Raw genomic sequence first — 19,043 nt, 5'->3', positions numbered from 1 at the left:
TTTTTCAAAATTATAGCTAAAATTGCTAGCAGATTCTAGGGAATAAATTTAGGTTTTAACAAGGGCAAAAATGCCCTTTGAAAACTATGCTTTCTGATCCCTTCCACTACTCATGTACATTCTAACCTTGAGTTTGTGCTGTGAATAAAAGGTTAGGTGAGACTTTAGAAAAAAAATAAATGTTAGATTCCTTCCTATACCTCATGTGAACTGACCTTCAGGCACAGCGGCTTCAGGGGTCAAAGGCCACTGGCTTTCAAGGGAACAACATCCACCCTTTCATTAATGACACCGATGCCAGTATGTTTCTCAGCCAGGCTTAAAGTCAGCACTCAATCTCATTCTCCTCCACCTAGGGGGAACAGCAACACCAGAAATCAGTTTACAATAGTTTCCCATGTGATTGCTTAGTTCAGCCTAAGCAGCAGCACATGTGTGTATGAACACAGACCTCTGGTGTTGCTGTCTGTTATGCCTTTAAATAAAGGACATATAAAGAGCAATGCTGTCCTAGCTCCCCCAACTTCTCTGCCTTCCTCATCATAGCCTGAATTCTTCAACTTTGTATCAGAAGCCAATAAGACACTTAAAAAAAAAAGTTTATAATAAGCTTGAGGCATACTTAAATTATCTAACTGTTCTTAAAGTCACCAAGTGCTACTAAGCCCAATCAGTGCAGAAAAACAAAATATTTTTTAAAAAAATCATCAACAAATGAATCTTTTTCCTTTATGATCTTTGAGGGTTTAAAAAAGTCAGACATTAAATTTAAGTATTTGAGAATTCAGGATTGAACAAAACAGTGCGAAGCAGGGGGAACCATGCTCTGAACGTCATTTTGACCAGTGTCAAAGTTTTTTGTTAGTTATAATTATTTTAGGGCTGCTAGATGCAACCAAAGAACCCTTTGATTTTCAAGGGAAAAAAGTTTGATGTATTTTGAATTTATTTCATATAAGGACAGCAAATTAAATCATCCAGATTTCCATTGTAACATTCCCTCCCTTCCAATAAAATATAGTGCCCCCAGAAGAGTCTAATCCATATGAGCCTTCCTGGGAGTAATAATTACTACACCCTGGAATGCTCTCAGGAAGAACAGCAAGCAGGCTGAGAAACATACTGTCACTGTTAGAACAACCTCCTCCCTTATGTTCAGTTTTATAAATTTAACAGAATAAAAGTGTGCTAATTTAACTCACATACAAAGATTGAGGCTCTCCTTCAGCTTTACAATAAGCCCTTAAAACTTCAATAATAGGACTGAAGAGCTGGCAACTTTCCAAGCTGATGGGAACTTTGGATCTAGATGCAATGCCATCTACCCCTGAACACTCTAAACTTAAGTGTCTAACTTGACGCGTTGAAGAAATAAACATTATAACTGCCTCTAATACCACAGTGAACAATAAACTCACTACCTCTGGCTGATTTTTAAGTCAATTATGGACAAACCACTACGTGTGGCTACGAGTTTTGCCTCTCAGATTCATACGAGAACCTGAAAGTCTAGCAACACAAACAGCAGATTTTTGCAGAACTTCTTACACAGCTAAAATCACACTCCTAAGTGAAAACCATGGTAAACTGCGCATTACACATCAATAACAATTTTTCTTGGGCAAAGTAACATATCTTTTCTCAATTTGCTGCTAATCCACAAACTGAACCAGATAGCACGTACAAAAATAGAATGACTATACAAAACCCTAACTTACTACAGAAGGCAAAGAGTGAAACAAGCAAACCTGTTGTGATCAGGACCCACTTGGGTGTACTTATATTCTCCTTGGATCTTTTCTTTTTGGAAATATTGGTTCAGACGAGCCTTAGCATTTTCCAAGGTCCAGTTTCCATGCAGCCCAGCATTTAAATCCACTTCTTCGGATTCAAGGGTCTGTTGAATCAATGATAATTAAATTTGGCTCCACTAAGTTTAGTTATGTACACTTAACGCACATAAATTAATAACTGTTTTGTACCATGCTTTATAATGCAAAAGTTGTTTTTTTAAGTTTCTAATCCTAGTCAAAATTGAGCCAGAATTTAGTTTTTACTCCATGTGATGGCCCTATTGTATAAACAAGCTATTAGTTAATGTACTGTATTTAAACTGTTCCAAAGAAACCTTTGACAAAATTTTTTACGCTGGTTTTAACACTTTACATATATCAAGTGGAAAAGTAAGTGTTCTGTCTTACAAAAACGCCTTTACTATGAGTGCTCATGAAAGGACGTTTACTGAGGCACCTACATTTCCTACAAAGCAGATGAAGAGATCTTTTATTAACACCATGAAAAATTGTTTTATTTCACAGGCAATTCTAATGACCAGATTTAACAGGCAGCTTAGGTTTATGGTGTTTTGGGTGAACAATCAGTCTCAAATAACTACTTAAAACAATCACCAACTTATTAAGTTGCAAATATCTTAAACCTTGCCATGAACCAAGTCCTAAATCACATTCCAGGAGGTGTAACACAGGGTTACAGCCTTACCGCTTGTACTTCTTGCTCTTCTTTTCTTGAGTAATAATCCTTCAAATTGGCTCCTCGATCCCAGGTGGGCCCAGGAGCACCATAGCCAGAGGCCCCAATTCCAGAATTATTTTCTATTACGGGAAGAAAATGATTGTTCCCTTGATAAATCAGACTGTATGAAGATCCTACGTATTTTTTAAAAATACTCCTAAATTTAGATTTTAGCACTCCATTATTAGAAATCCAACGTTTCAGTTATTTGGAAATGGGCCTGAAATCTCTATGACTTACCTGAAAAGTGTTACATGACTGAATACAGGTCTAAATTGCTAATTCCAAAGATGGTATACAGGAGGGTGCTACAAGTAATGATCCTAAGTGACTGATAACCCAGCATACGTTATCAATGTAGCTTTAAGTTGTTGCATATGTATTGGGTTGGCCAAAAGGTTCATTCAGATTTTTCCTGTAAGATGGCTCTAGGAGCACTTAAAGTTGTCTTTAACTTCATTTAAAACAATTTTGTTAGACTGTATGTGACAGCTGTTATATCAGCGAGCATTTAATAAAAGACTTATCAAAATTGGTGAATTTTTGTGTAGCCATTTTTTTTTTTTTTGCGGTACGCGGGCCTCTCGCTGCTGTGGCCTCTCCCGTTGCGGAGCACAGGCTCCGGACGCGCAGGCTCAGCGGCCATGGCTCACAGGCCCAGCCGCTCCGCGGCATGTGGGATCTTCACGGCCCGGGGCACGAACCCGCGTCCCCTGCATTGGCAGGCGGACTCTCAACCACTGCGCCACCAGGGAAGCCCTGTGTAGCCATTTTAATACTGAAGATGGAAGGAAAAAAAGCAACATTTTCGGCATATTATGCTTTATTATTTCAAGAAAGGTGAAAACGCTACCGAAATGCAAAAAACGATTTGTGCAGTGTATGGAAAAGGTGCGGTGACTGTTCGAACGTGTCAGAAGCGGTTTGTGAAATTTCGTGCTGGAGATCTCTCCACGGTCAGGTAGACGAGTTGAAGTTGACAGAGATCAAATCGAGACATTAATTGAGAACATTCAATGTTATACCACATGGGAAATAGCTGACATGCTCAAAATATCCAAATCAACTGCTGAAAATCATTTGCACCAGCTTGGTTATGTTAATCACTTTGATGTTTGGGTTCCACGTAAATTAAGCAGAAAAAGCTTCTTGACTGTACTTCCCGCATGTGATTCTCTACTTAAACATAATGAAAATGCTCCGGTTTTATTTATTTTTTAATTATTACTTTAAAATTTATTTTATTTATTTATTTTTGGCTGCACTGGGTCTTCGTTGCTGCTTTCTCTAGTTGTGGTGAGCGGGGGCTGCTCTTTAGCTGCACTGTGTGGGCTCTAGGCGCACGGGCTTCAGTAGTTGTGGCTCGCGGGCTCTAGAGTGCAGGCTCAGTAATGGCGCATGGGCTTAGTTGCTCCATGGCATGTTGGATCTTCCCGGACCAGGGCTCAAACCCATGTCCCCGGCACTGGCACACGGATTCTTAACCACTGTACCACCAGGGAAGTCCCAAACGTTCTGTTTTTTTTTTTTTTTTGCGGCACGCGGGCCTCTCACTGTGTGGCCTCTCCCGTTGCGGAGCACAGGCTCCGGACGCGCAGGCTCAGCGGCCATGGCTCACGGGTCCAGCCGCTCCGCGGCATGCGGGGTCCTCCCGGACCGGGGCACAAACCCGCGTCCCCTGCATCGGCAGGCGGACTCCCAACCACTGCGCCACCAGGGAAGCCCCCAAACGTTCTGTTTTTAAAACAAATTGTGACAGGTGATGAAAAGTGGGTACTGTACAATAATGTGGGACGGAAGAGATCATGGGGCAAGCGAAATGAACCACTACCAACCACAACAAAGGCCTGTCTTCATCCAAAGAAGGTGATGTTGTGTATATGGTGGGACTGGAAGGGAGTCCTCTATTATGAGCTCCTTCCAGAAAACCAAACCATTAATTCCAACAAGTACTGCTCCCAATTAGACCAACTGAAAGCAGCACTCGACAAAACGCGTCTGGAATTAGTCAACAGAAAACGCATAACCTTCCATCAGGATAATGCAAGACCACATGTTTCTTTGATGACCAGGCAAAAACTGCTACAGCTTGGCTGGGAAGTTCTGATTCATCCACCGTATTCACTAGACATTGCACCTTCAGATTTCCATTTATTTAGCTCTTTATAAAATTCTCTTAATGGAAAAAATTTCAATTCCCTGGAAGACTGTAAAGGGCACCTAGAACAGTTTTTTGCTCAAAAAGCTGAAGTTTTGGGAAGATGGAATTATGAAGTTGCCTATGGTAGAAGGTAGTGGAACAAAAGGGTGGATACGTTGTTCAATAAAGTTCTTGGTGAAAATGAAAAATGTGCCTTTTATTTTTACTTAAAAACCAAAGGCACTTTTTTGGCCAACCCAATAATAGCTGATTAAATGATAAAATGGTTTCTTTGCTAAGTATGATCCTGAAAGAAAGCTAACTACTAGTGCTAGAGACGGAAATAAGGAGAAGCTTAAAAGGTGTTGAAAAGTGATGAATCTTGACGAGAAAGCAGAATAACTAAAAATAGTAGTTAATATTGACTGAAACTCTATCAAGTTTATTATATGCTTTTCAAAAGTTTACTCTTCATAATAATCTTATAAGTAAATACTACTGCTATTCTTGTTTCATAAACACTGGATCTGAGACTTAGGCAATTTGACAAATATTCCACTTAATCTACCCTACAGCGGACACACTAATAAAGTTTTGGTATATATAGAATTCAGCAATGACTGGGATCCAAAAGGCAAACAAACAAGCCTACAATATATTTGGTAGAAATAAGTTACAAACAAGAAAGGGCAGTAAATAAGACCCCTTTAACCAAATGTTCTAGCCTGTGCAAAATCTATCCAGAGATCAAAAACTAGTAAAAGCTAACGACAGCAAGGAATTGAGCTGTACCAATTTATAAAACAGATTAAATAATCTGGTGGTATTATGTAGTTCTTAGGTTCTCTGAAAATTATGAGTTTACTATAGTTATTTCTATCTATCCAAGTGAGAAAGAAAGATGATGACCATGCAAGATCGTGTATCTTATTCTCAGTCATGTGCACACATTCAAGTCCCTTACCTGCCTTGAGAGCCAGATGTGGAGGAAGAGGTCCTCCCATGGTTGTTGGTAAACCTCCACCAGTATCTGCTGTGCTGTCAGGTGCATCAGTAATTGGGGGCGGAGGGGGTGCTACCTGCAAGAGTTTGAAAAGTCAAGGCAGTGTCAGTAATTTCGCCTTCAGAGACTATTAAATTCTTTTATTCTTAAAGGAGGTCCACGTGTCACCCCTCCTTTCCTCATAATATTAACATCTTTGTTTTTTCAGTATTATAAAACTATTATGCTCTCATTTCAGGCAGAAAAGGATAGGGCAGTAAAAATAGTCATAATTCTCCATCTGGAGATTATATAATTATGTAGATGAATACAGTTTTTCCACAAAAAGTGGGATCTTTTTTCCACAAAAAGTTTATGCTGTATAGTTAATTTACCTTTTCCACTTAGTATCTTTTTTAAAATAAAATATTTATTTATTTATTTATTTGGCTGTGTCAGGTCTCAGTTGCGGCACAGGGGCTTCTCTCTAGTTGTGGTGCTCGGGCTCTAGAGCGCGCAGGCTCAGTAGTTGTGGAATGCATGGGCTTAGCTGTCCCACAGCACAGGGATCTTAGTTCCCCGACTAGGGATCGAACTCGCATCCCCTGCATTGGAAGGCAGATTCTGAACAACTGGACCACCAGGGAAGTCCCTCCACTTAATACCTTTATAAATATGTTCAACTTCCAAGAAGCATCTGTTAAGAGACGTCTACGTGGTAGACATTATTATGGGTACTGAGGATAAAATAATGAACCAACCAGATGTTCTGTAGTTTCAGAGCTATATTCAAACAGCAAACATTCTAATTCTGTATTCTTACAGAGCTAAATAAACAACAAATAAATACACAGTATGTCAAGTATAATACAATACTACCAGAAAAGAAAAATAGGAACTGTTAGAGATCACAGTCTCCATGTTAGCAGACATTCAGATTGTAGCCAATCTTAAATCATAAAACGGCATTGCCATAAACTCTTTGTACTTTGGCTTATTTCTTTTGGGAAAAATTCACGAAAGGGAACTTCCTGGGTTAAAAGGCATCAAGATTTAAAAAAGCACCATAGCGCTCTACAGAAAGGCTGACTTCCAAGCTTGCACTCTATGAGAACCTACTTCCCCACAGCCTCACCAATCCTCGGAATTACAGCATACGTCTTACATCTTTACCAGTATTAGTTTTGTTTTGTTGTTATGGTGACCGGTTATTTTCATTTACATTTTATTTGCCCAATACTCTATCTGGATAATTCATCATTCCCACTAATTTCTAAGAATTTAATATTTCAGTGCTATTCACTGTGTCATACACGTTGCAAAATAATTTGTCCTTTTCCTTTTAACTTTGTTAAACGCTGCTTAACGTTATTTTGTTTTTGTTTCCGCAGTCAAATCTAGTTTCTGCTGTGACACCTCAGTAAAATGGCCTTTCCTATCCTGAGACCTGTTCTACGTTATTTGCATACACACATAGGCACATGTATGCATATACCATCCCTCCCCATCTTGAAACTAGTATCATGCAAATTTAGTTACTGCAAACTAAAAATAATTAAAAATCTTTATTAATATATAGTAGGAATGGCTAATACTTTTAACTTCTTCAAATTCTTCAGCAATTTTTCCTAATTACCCTTTTCATCTAATTTACCAAATATTATGTTAAATTTATAGAACTTACTCAGGGAGAACGGACTTCCTGACAATGAGCTGGCTGCTGTCTTACAATAACACTCCCACCGGCTGACATCTTCCAGTAACACGCGCGCCCAAATATGTGGCTCTACATTTCATCACTTTTCTATCTGCTGAGACAATTCCCCACAGATATCTCAAGCTTTTTCAAGTTTTAAACATTTTTTCAAGGATGCTTGGAGAGCAAATAAACTTGCAAGATGAAGACAATATCTTCCTCCAAGATAGGAGGCAGGTTTGTTTCCTAACAAGTATGATAAAGATAGCCGGCAGGTTTGCCAGCAGCCCCCCAACACTGGGGGCTTTCCTTAAGCTCAGGTGCCTCAGCTGTGATATAGACCCACTGTGTCCTCAGCATCCACCTGGACCTACTCCACACCGTCCCCCAAGGGGTTCAGGGACAAGGGGGAACTGAGGCAAACATGAAGAGTATGGTGCCTACTATCCCATGAGTAACATCTTTTGTCTCTGACTCAGAAGTCTTGTGTCTTCTGTCAGTATCTATGAAACTGTGGCAGTCTGAACTGTTAGCTTACAAGTATGGTAAAATCTCAGACTCAAGAGTTCTTGATGCTATCCTTCAGTGAAAATCCATTGCACTGTTCTTACAGGTCCTACAAACTACATATGCACAAGTTCTTTATAATTTTTACTATTATAGTAAGATATGTGTCCAATTAAATTCTTTATAATATTTACACCTCATTTCTTTTTACATATTCCTTTTTATTTACTGCATTACACTGAGTAATGGTGGTGACAGTGGACACCTTGGTCTTGTTTTAACTTTACAGAAGTTCCCCTAGAGCAGGGCATCTCCAACTATCCGCAATGAAGAACTGGCTTTGAGTTTTTTCCCCTAATCCACTGGGAACAATATTTTTGTAAAATATACCAAAAATAAATTCCTGGAAATATGAAATAGAAAAACATAAAATACATGCCCAAGTTTTCTAATGATTAGATTCAACAAATACAAGTTTACTGTCAAAACATCATTAAGTATTTCTAAATTCTTACTCATCTCTGTATTTACCTCCTCACAAACTGTAACAAACACTTTGAGCAGCACTTTTTTAGTACAGTGTTCACTATTATTTTTAGATGATACCTCTTAGCATGTCTAGGAAGTATTTTTCTACTCCATTTCCTAAGTACCTTATTGGTAATAAGCACTTAATCCTGTCACATGTGTTTTTTAAAACCTCTATTAAGTTGATCACTGAGTAGATATTTCTTCTAGACTCATCAATGTGATATAGTAAAAAAGTCGGATTACAGAGTTCTGACTCAGATCTGCTAGAGGTGTCATAAGGTATGGTATGTGCAACAAATTACTTTTCTCAACTACGAAACATGCTGCATTCTCAAACCCATCTAACCACGTGAGTTTTTGATAAAGGACTGTGAATCTAGTTACTTTTTTCTTAATTAGACTTGGGATGGACTATTTATCTTTTACAAAGAACATCAAAAATTTTTACTTATCACTTTTATTGATACTTTTTTCCTTTCTAATTCAGCAATTTCTGATTTTGCCTTTATTAATTTCTTCCTGTTTTATCTGGTGTATCTTCCTGAATTGAAACTTATTAGCCCATTCATTTAAAAAACTATTCCTTGTATAAAAATAAAAGCATTCGATGATGTTCCTTTGAATAGAATATTCCTCTGGCACTCCAGAGTTTTGATAGAAAATGTTATCTAAACAGTCTGTAATTGTAATTTTATATTTTCACTTAGAACTAAGAATTCAAATTTCCAAGTGTTTGTAATTTTTTGGTCCCTTTGCCACTGTCTCCCATTACCATCTTGGTTTTGCCAATACAAACATTAGTATTTCTAATGCTAGACAGACTGACACACTGAATTGATGTTTCTTTGTCTTTGTTGTCTTTGCTGCTTCCTTCCTTAAAGTTTGCTCTGATATTAATATTGCTACTTCTACTTTATTTTGTACTTCATTTGCCTGGTACAGCTTTATTTATGTCTTTATTTTCAATCTTTTTGACTGAAAGATTTCTTTATACAGATAGCATAGGGCTTGAGGCAAAGTACAGCCTACTCCTGGGACACCATTAATAGCCAGGTCCCAGCAAAAAACCAGTGAGCAGCACTGGTGCCACAATGTTTACTTGTCTTTCCTCTTTCCACCACCTTGCCACTCCAGGGCCACAATTCCATTCTACCTCACTCTCTATCTACATCAACTTAAGAAAAAATTTCTTCAAGATTGAGGTTTTGTTAGTGGGACAACCCCCTACTTTCCAGTGATGGGGAGTATTATGGATTAAATGCCTGTGTCTCCCCAAAATTCATATATTGAAATCCTAAGCTCCAATGTGATAGTACCAGAAGTCAGGGCCTATGGGAGGTGATAAGGCCATGAGAGCGGAGCCCACCTGAAAGGGTACAGTGCCCTTACTAAAAAAAAAAAAAAAAAGCAAAGCAGAGAGCTCTTTCGAGCTCTTTCACCAGACATTGAATCGGACAGAACGTTTATCTTACCACTTCGCAGCTTAAGTAAGTGTGATAAGTAAGCCACTCAGTCTATGGTACTTTGTTATAGCAGCACTAAGACAGGAAGGATTTCCTTTTTTACATTTACTGATCTATTAAGATTAAGATGCAGAAAGGGGTATTAAAAGGCGTGTCATCGTGCATAAACTTGGCTCTGCCCTAAGGAAGGTTTAATGACATGAGAAAATGTTTATTATATTAAGATAAGCGAAAAAACAAGGTTATAAAATAGTATACGCAATTTGTATCCTATCATGTTAAAATACACATTTAAATATCTAAATAAAAATACAGATTTTAGCGACACTGGCAATACTATGGTTTATTTATGTTGTCTTTTTATGTTGTCTTTTTAATAATCTTTATGCTTTCTAAAATTTCTGCAATGAACATGTATTAAACACTGTAAAAAATGTTATTTTTTTAAATTCGAAAACTAAAAGTAAAACATGAACTACCAATAGATAAGCAAACAGACAATTCAAAGAAGGAAGTTAGAAATAATTAACATTTAGAACAAATGGTCTACTTATTAATAACGAAAGAAACACAAATTAAAACACTATCACTTTTTCTCTCTTAAATTAAATAATTTTAAAAAAGACTACCAAAACTACTAAATCTGTTGATATAGGTGGTACAGTGAAATGTACAATGGTTCAAGCATTCTGATAATCTTGCAATATTACATTAAGAATTCAACACAGTATTCGACGTAGACTCACCTACAGATTGATGTGACCAACCCCCCCGCCCAACACAGATGACAAAATAGGTTCATTATTTCAGAGGGCATACTGTTCCTATGAATAAATCAAACAAAATCCCCATCAAAAACCAAAAAGATTTTCATCTAACAGAAGGAAGCAAGGCCAGAAAAACTGTTCACTGTACATAATTTAAAAATTCAAGTTTAGGAAAAGATACAAGTTGTACAGGGAAGTTTCATAAATTCTCACTGCGGTCACTTTTTTGGGGAATGCCTGTTTGTTTAAAGTTGATCTATTGAGGTGAACGGTTTTGTTCAAGATGAAGAAATATAAGCTCAATGTCAAGTGATATCAAAAAATTACTTATGGTTTAGTCTAAGTAGAAGTTAAGGATTGATGCATTCATTACAAAAAAGATTCAAGTACCAATACCTGATAGAATGCAAAGCTTACAGAGTAGTATGAACTGAACAAAGGATGAGATAACTATGGTATGGAATACTTAAGGGTATAGGACCATACCCTACTAAGTGAGGGAATGACAGAACACAAAATTAAGGAGCAGTCAGAGAGACAGGAAGAAAATCACGAAGATGGGGAAATAGAGGAGACAAAGGAAGAGTGTGTTGAGATGGAGGATGTGAAAAACAAAGCTGAACACCGATTAGGTAAAAAAAGGGAGGGGTGGGGGAGTATTCAGTTTACATTAAGAACATCTTTTTTTGGTATGGCAGAAAATACCACACGCAAAAACAAAGATATAAAGGACAAACTGGAAAAAAAATATTTGTAACATATCACAGATAAAGGATTACTATTGCTAATATGCAAATAACTTAAAAAATAACAGAAAAATGAGTAAAATATATGAACAAGTTCATTGAAAAAGAAATGCAAATGGCCCTTAAATGCCAAAAGATCTTCAACTTCACTCAAAATAAAAGGAAGGCAAATTAAAGGTATACTGAGATATCTACCACAGACTGACAAAAATAGAGCAGTGGTGAGGTGGTAGACTGAGGTTTCCCTACCCTGACACTACTGACATTTTGGACAGTTAATTCTTTGTTGTGGGGGACTGTCCCTGGCCTCTACCCACTAGATGTCAGTAGCAGCCCACCCCTGCCCCCTTGGTCAAAAATGTTATCTATATATTGCCACTGACACCTCACCCCGGTGGGGGGCAGCTGCCCCTATTGAGAACCACTGGAAATGACTGAAATGGTGAAAATTGCAAAATAATACAATTCCTATCCTATGGAGAGAGAAAACTGTAATAGCTTGCAAAATCACATGGGCATGTATCTTTTGACCCAGCAATCCCATTTCAAGGAATCTGTCCCACAGACAGATTAGCAAAAATACAAAAATTCATATGCATACATATGCATAATATAATATATAGGCTATTCATGTCAGCATTGTAAGTAACAGTAAAAAGATAGTACAAAACTCTATCAATAGAGGCTAGTTGAATAAACTATGGTACTATGGAAGTGAAAAACAGGTAGGTAAAGAAAAAGAGAAGTGTACACAATAAGATAGTGTTAATTTAAGAAAGAGTTGGGATAAGGGATAGTAATACATATACAGTTTTTTCTTTTTTTGCTTATAGTTAGAAAAAGGTTGACCCAAAACTATATAACAAAAACAAAAAACTGGAAGACAGGAAAAAGGATGGAGGAGGCAGGAACAGAAGCCAGACTTTTCTAAATATGCTTCTTTTGTTAATTTAACATCAAAACTACGTAACTATTTAATTCAGTTCTCCAATTTTAAAAAGGTGATCCCTAAAAATCAAAAGCAAAATGAAACAGATGAACCTGAGTATAGAGCGGAGAGTATGATCACGAACAGGAATTATTTCAAACTTTAAAGTGCAGTAATTTGTATGTCTATAGTAGGATACACCCTAAATATGAAAAGAATTGCAAAAAATGTTAAACTTTTCAGTAATCGTATTATTGGTGGCAGCAGTGGAATTTACAGTGGAGACTGTTGTACATGTATATTGAATAAAGCAACAGAGTAATTATGTTGGGGCACTGCAAGGAACCATGGTTTTTGGATTGGGGGAAAATGGACATACAGATCTACACTGGACTTAAGCAAAAGCCCTGCAATTCTGAATTTAAACTGGAAGCATCAGGTTGAACTCAAAATATATCTTGTCTTGGAAAAATTTTTCCCAAGCTGTGTACACTGAAAAAGCTAAAACAATGACCAATTTAGTAGTAACTTCTGGCACTCAGTTTGTGGCCTCTAAAAATCAACCCCCAGTGAAAAGAACCAGGGATCTTAAGAAATGGCTGATTCCAGATCTGAGATAGGAAAATTCAAGTTGAGCCAAACATATGGTATGCCACAAAGCATGAAAGTGATCAAAGACTAAGGTTAAATGAACTTAGAAATCAATGTGAAGAGGGTCCTACTGGTCCAAAATGGGACAACTTAAAATAAACATCAACAATAAAAATAATGGATTAAAATGTTATATATTTGAATCAATGAGTTCGTAATAATTGTGGGAAAAAACCTAGCTGGTAACCTTTGGAAGATGCTAGGGACAAACATTTCTTTTAATTGTTTTTTTTTTTTTTTTTTTTTTTGCGGTACGCCGGCCTCTCACTGTTGTGGCCTCTCCCGTTGCGGAGCACAGGCTCCGGACGCGCAGACCCAGCGGCCATGGCTCACGGGCCCAGCCGCTCCGCGGCATGTGGGATCTTCCTGGACTGGGGCACGAACCCGTGTCTCCTGCATCGGCAGACGGACTCTAAACCACTGCACCACCAGGGAAGCCCTCTTTTAATTGTTAAAGGGAAAGAATCAAAACATTTATCTTGCTTTTCCTGTATAAATTATATCTCAGAGTGACTAAATTATTGATAAGGAGAGGTTCTGTTTTTATTTTTTTAAGGCGGTTTCTTGTTATAAAAGTATTCCAGCCAGAAATCAAAGGAATGTGCTAATGAAATAAATCTACACGGTGATATCAATGGCTGCTAACATCACATCATGCACCTCCTCCTGATGAAGTACAGACCATCACCTTTGGAAATTTCTTGCTCCTGCCCCTCTACCCCAAACAAATCTGAATCTGATCAAGTCTCTAATCTAACCACTAAATATGGGAAATAGAGGAACAGAGAAACATGTTTTATGATACCAGAGGGATATAGCTGCAAAATCTAAACTGTGGGAAACTAAAGAATAAATAACATGCTTTCTTCAACAACAAATTCCAAAGAAAAATTAGAGACAAAGGAAGAGGGAGAGAAAATCTAATGATTAAAAGACTAGATATCAATCAATTGTAGTATATGGACATCATTTGGAGCATGATTTAAATAACCTATTAAAAATGGATTTATGAAACAATCAGGAAAATCTGAATACTGAGGGTATTTGGGAATATTAAGAAACTATTCTTCAATTTTTTTTTTTTTTAGGTTTGATAATGGAATTGCTATGTTTTTTAAAGGATTATCTTTTAGGGATACAAACTGAAACAGTAACAGATGAATCACAGGATGTTTGGGATTTGCTACAAAATAATCCAGAAGGAAGAATATAGATAGAAATTATAGAGATGAATCATGATTGGCCATGCTGAAAAGGGTTGCAACTGGATTATGGGAACACAGGGGTTCATATCATACCTATACTTGCTTTGATACACTTTTGACATTTTCCACAATAAAAAATTTAAGTAGGGCTTCCCTGGTGGTGCAGTGGTTGAGAGCCCGCCTGACGATGCAGGGGACACAGGTTCTTGCCCCGGTCCGGGAAGATCCCACATGCCGCGGAGTGGCTAGGCCCGTGAGCCATGGCCGCTGAGCCTGCGCGCCCGGAGCCTGTGCTCTGCAACGGGAGAGGCCACAACAGTGAGAGGCCCGCATACCACAAAAAATAAAAAAAATAGAAATAAAAAAAATTTAAGTATCCTTTGCATTTAGAAACAGGTCATTTTTGGCAAGTGCATTCTGTTGAGTGAAAACGCAAGTGAAGTGACACAAACAGGGTTTGGCAGGGATGGGGAGGTGAAATAAAGATGGTATCTAAAAGTAAAGACTGCCTTGTGATATAATATTTTTCCAAATTCATCCATTCATTCATCTAACCAAAAAATATTAAATGCCTGCTATATGGGCCAGGAACTATTCTAGATGCTAGAGACACAGCAATGAACTAAAAACAGACAAAAAAAATCCTCTGCTCTCATGAATTTAATTCTAATATGAGGATCTAGGGGGAAAAACTAGGTTAGAAGCGGGTTTTTCAATCTTAGTATAACTGACATTTTGGGCTGGATAATTCTTTGTTGTAGGATGCTGTCCTGTGCATTGTAGGATATTTGGCAGCACCCCTGGCCTCCACCTACTAGATGTCAGTGTCACCACCACTCCCTTCCAGTTGTAACAACAAAAATGTCTCCACAAATTGCCAAACATCCCTGTGGGACAAGATGACTTCCAGTTGAGAAGCAGCAGGCTAGAAGTTAGTAAGTGCTATGAAGAAAAATGCAACAGTAAAAGGAAATAAGAAGTACCAGTGTAACAGCAGATTTGCAATTTTAAACAGGATGGCTGAGGAAGAGCACTACAGGCAGAAAGAATAGTTAAGTACAAAAGTCTTGAGGTGGAAAAGATGCCAGCATATTTGAGGAACTGCAAGAAGGCCAGTGTAGCTGGAAGAAGTGAGGGAGAAAGCAGAAAATGCATATTCAGAGCATTTAATGGGAAAAATCTGAATGTGCTAAAATGCTAACAAGAAAAAACCGAAAGTAGGATATTGTTTATGGTATGACCAAGTAAGCTCCTACTAGACTGACTCCTGCAGATAACATGAGCTCTAGGAAAATAAAAACAAGAACTAAAACACCCCTAAAAGCCCCTCGACTATACACAGGCACTAAAAAGTAAACAAAAGCTGGCAGATTCTGGAAGGAACTTGAAATGAGAAAGCAAGAAATAGCAAGGGTATAATTCCTGTTTATTATGCCTTTTAGCTCTAGGGAAGACCATGTGAGGCAGCTAAAACTCAACAGAAAACCCAGTCTTCCTGGCCTGACATATCAGAGGATAAGAATTTGGGGAAACCAAAGCTGCTATACAGTGCGAAAGGAATCCTGGAAAGGAAAGGAGCAATCTCAAATTCTGTGTATAAACTCTCCCCAAATCTCTGGCTAACCCCTGAACTACATATATACAGGAAAGACTCCAAGCCTCCTAGCGTAGGATCAGAAAACTGAAGTGAGATTTGAGCTATCACTCAAAAGACAGTGTTTGCAGTTTGAGTCCAACTAAATTAATTGCTTAACAACACAATAACAAAATAAATACTCTTTGGAGGAATAACATTATTTAGAGTCTCCACAGCATAGTTTTCACAATGCCCAGGATATAATCCAAAATTACTTGACATACAAAGAGGAGAAATCTCAAGAGAAAGCACAATCAACAGAGCCCAAGCTGAGATGGCCCGATGTTAGAATTAGCAGTCAAGGATTTTAAAGCAGCTATTATAACTATGGTCAGTGACATAAAGGAAATTCACAGTCATATTATGAACATATGCTTATAATAAATGAAAAGGTAAGAAATGCTATCAGAAAAATGAAATCTGTTAAAAAAAAGTGATAATTCTAGAAATAAAAAAAATCTGAAAAAAAAATCACTGATGGACTTAACAGCAAAATGGAACTGAGAAAGCAATCAGTGAACCTGAATACACTGATTATCTTCAACATATACTGAACATACATATATATATGAAATCATCTAATCTGAAGAGTAGAGAGAGGAGAAAAAGAAGAGAGCCTCCAGGACCTTTGGGATAATATCGGAAAGTTTAACATACACGTAACATAAGAGTCCCAGAAAAAGAAGACCAAAAAATGAGGCAGAAAAAAAAATTTTTTTAATAATAGCCCAAAGCTTCCCAAATTGGGTGAAAGACATAAATTTACAGATTCAAGAATTTCAGTAAACCCCAAGCAGGATAAGTACAAAGAAAACCATGCATAGTTATATCACAGTGAAACTGCTAGAAACCAAAGATAAAAAAATGAAAGCAACCAAAGAAAACATTACATATAGGCGGAAATGATTTGATTACTGCTGACTTCTCATCAGACAACAGAACATTATCTTTAAAGTGCTGAAAGAAAAAACTGGCACCTCAGAATTGTATATCCAGCGAAAATATTCAAGAAAGAAGGTAAAATAAAAATAGTTTTCCATAAAAGAATTAAAAAGAATTTGCCACAGGCAGACCTACACTACAAGAGGGAGGAAGAGGCTAAAAGAAACAGAATAGGTCATAACAGATGGAGCAAAGGCCAATAGCTTCAAACATTTGAAAGATATTTGCAACATTCTTTTCATAGCCAGAAAGAGTCTTCAAGGTCATCTTGTCCAACCCCTTCATTTTATAGACGGCTCAACCAATCTAATTAAAAATCCTGTAATTATCTAGTGGTACAGTAGACTAGAAAGTAAGACTCAATTTCTGGGTAAAAGCAATGGAAGGAAAAAAACCATGTATTTTTACCTTTATAAGCAAGTCAGAATACAAAAACTCAGTGAAAAGTGTTAAAATTGATAGATTATTCCTAAAGGTTTTATAAAAACTGGGTACTACCTAAGGCATCTACTTAAATCATAATGTGAATCTTTTTATAATATCAACACCACCTGAATTTTTGTGAAAATTCAAGTTTTCATTTTTTAATTAACTGACAAACTTTATTTCTTAAAAACATTACTGGAAAGGGGTTTTTGCTGCATACTTCCAATATAATTAAAATGATCATGGTATCAAAAACACCAGAATGATATTCCATTGCACCAAATACTATTTTGTCTCTACTATCTAAGGGAATGTCAATGGGAGGAAATGTATCTTAAAATGTTACTGACTTTGGGACTTCCCTGGTGGTCCAGTGGTTAAGACTCCAAAATCCCAATGCAGGGGGGGCCCGGGTTCGATCCCTGGTCAGGGAACTAGATCCCACATGCCCAACTAAGGATCCTGCATGTTGCAACTAAAGATCCCACGTGCTGCAACTAAGACCCGCACAGCCAATTAATAAATATTTTTTAAAAGTTACTGATTTTTTTTTTTTAAAGTTACTGATTTTTATATTCTGTTTGAAATGTTATCTTTGTAAGTACACAGAATACAACAGGCTCTGAAAAATCAGTTTTGAATGAATGAAATATATAAAACCTTAAGACATACAGATTAAAGGGATCTCCCAAGCCCACAAGTCAGGTACATAATGAGAATAAAATCCCAATCTTCAGGAAATCATCCTAGTTCTCCGAGAAAACAAAATGCCAAGGTTCACTCTGGAACACATTAAAATACTATTTGAAAACAACACTGAAAAATTATCACCCTGGGCCTCCATACATACTGGATTAGCATAACCTTATAACATATGTCTAAGTGCTTGGCCATACTTACCCCAATAGCTGGGACTTCTTCACTCTTTACTTCATTTATTCGAACCAAATAGTTAACAAAGTCTCTGGCAGCATTGCTCTGTGCATCCTTTTTATTGGTGGAATTACCCATGCCAGTGTAATTATATCCTTCCACTCGAACCTTTAACAGTCAAGAAAAAAATACCTTGAGAGACTGACCTGCGTAATTCTGGTATTTAAAAAATTCATAATTCACTAGTCCATTAAGAGACTACAGTTAACTGTTGGAAATATACTCTATAAACACACTGAAAATAACACACAAGAGAATTCACCAGTTGTCTTATTTAAAAAAGCTTAATTCGTGTTGTCTAGTAATAAACTAATCCAAAAACAAGAATGTTAACTTATGTGGTTCAGATATTCTCTTCTCACGTAACAGAATGTTCCAGTCTATGGCCATTACCACCCCGAATGCGCCCAATCTCGTCTCATGTAACAGAAATGTTCCACATTAAAATCTGACTTTATAAGACCCAAGAACAAGCTCTCTATTTGTATTTATTTTAAAGTACTCTGACTTGAAGCAATCAAGAATTGATCTACTTTCCATGGAAGCAACCTAAATGCCCACTGACAGACGAATGGATAAAGTTGTGGTACATATATACAATGGAATATTACTCAGCCATAAAAAGGAATGAAACTGGGTCATTTGTAGAGACGTGGATGGATCTAGAGACTGTGATACAGAGTGAAGTAAGTCAGAAAGAGAAAAACAAATATCGCATATTAACACATACATGCAGAACCTAGAAAAAGGGTACAGATGAACTGGTTTGCCAGGCAGAAACAGAGACACAGATGTAGAGAACAAACGTATGGACACCAAGGGGGGAAAGTGGGGAGGGGCGTGGTGGCGGTGGGATGAATTGGGAGATTGGGATTGACGTGTATACACTGATGTGTATAAAATGGATAACTAATAAGAACCTGCTGTATAAAAAAATAAAATTAAATTTAAAAAAAAA

The 19,043-nt window shown here is 37.3% G+C and overlaps 1 protein-coding gene across 1 annotated transcript in view; it reads right to left on the bottom strand.

Annotated features, from left to right (window-relative positions):
- The window catches only part of DHX9 (DExH-box helicase 9), a 51,830-nt gene that overhangs the window by 32,223 nt on the left and 564 nt on the right, over positions 1-19,043 (bottom strand). The window contains exons 2-5 of the mRNA XM_065873680.1: positions 18,053-18,193; positions 5,637-5,751; positions 2,500-2,612; positions 1,749-1,897 (exon numbers count right to left, since the gene is read on the bottom strand). Of these exons, the coding sequence (XP_065729752.1) occupies positions 1,749-1,897; positions 2,500-2,612; positions 5,637-5,751; positions 18,053-18,193 (518 nt within the window). The remainder of the gene's footprint in view (positions 1-1,748; positions 1,898-2,499; positions 2,613-5,636; positions 5,752-18,052; positions 18,194-19,043) is intronic.

This window comes from Phocoena phocoena, chromosome 1 (assembly GCF_963924675.1).
Source record: "Phocoena phocoena chromosome 1, mPhoPho1.1, whole genome shotgun sequence".
Taxonomy (NCBI): Eukaryota; Metazoa; Chordata; class Mammalia; order Artiodactyla; family Phocoenidae; genus Phocoena; species Phocoena phocoena.
This window is presented reverse-complemented; position numbering and strand designations above follow the sequence as displayed.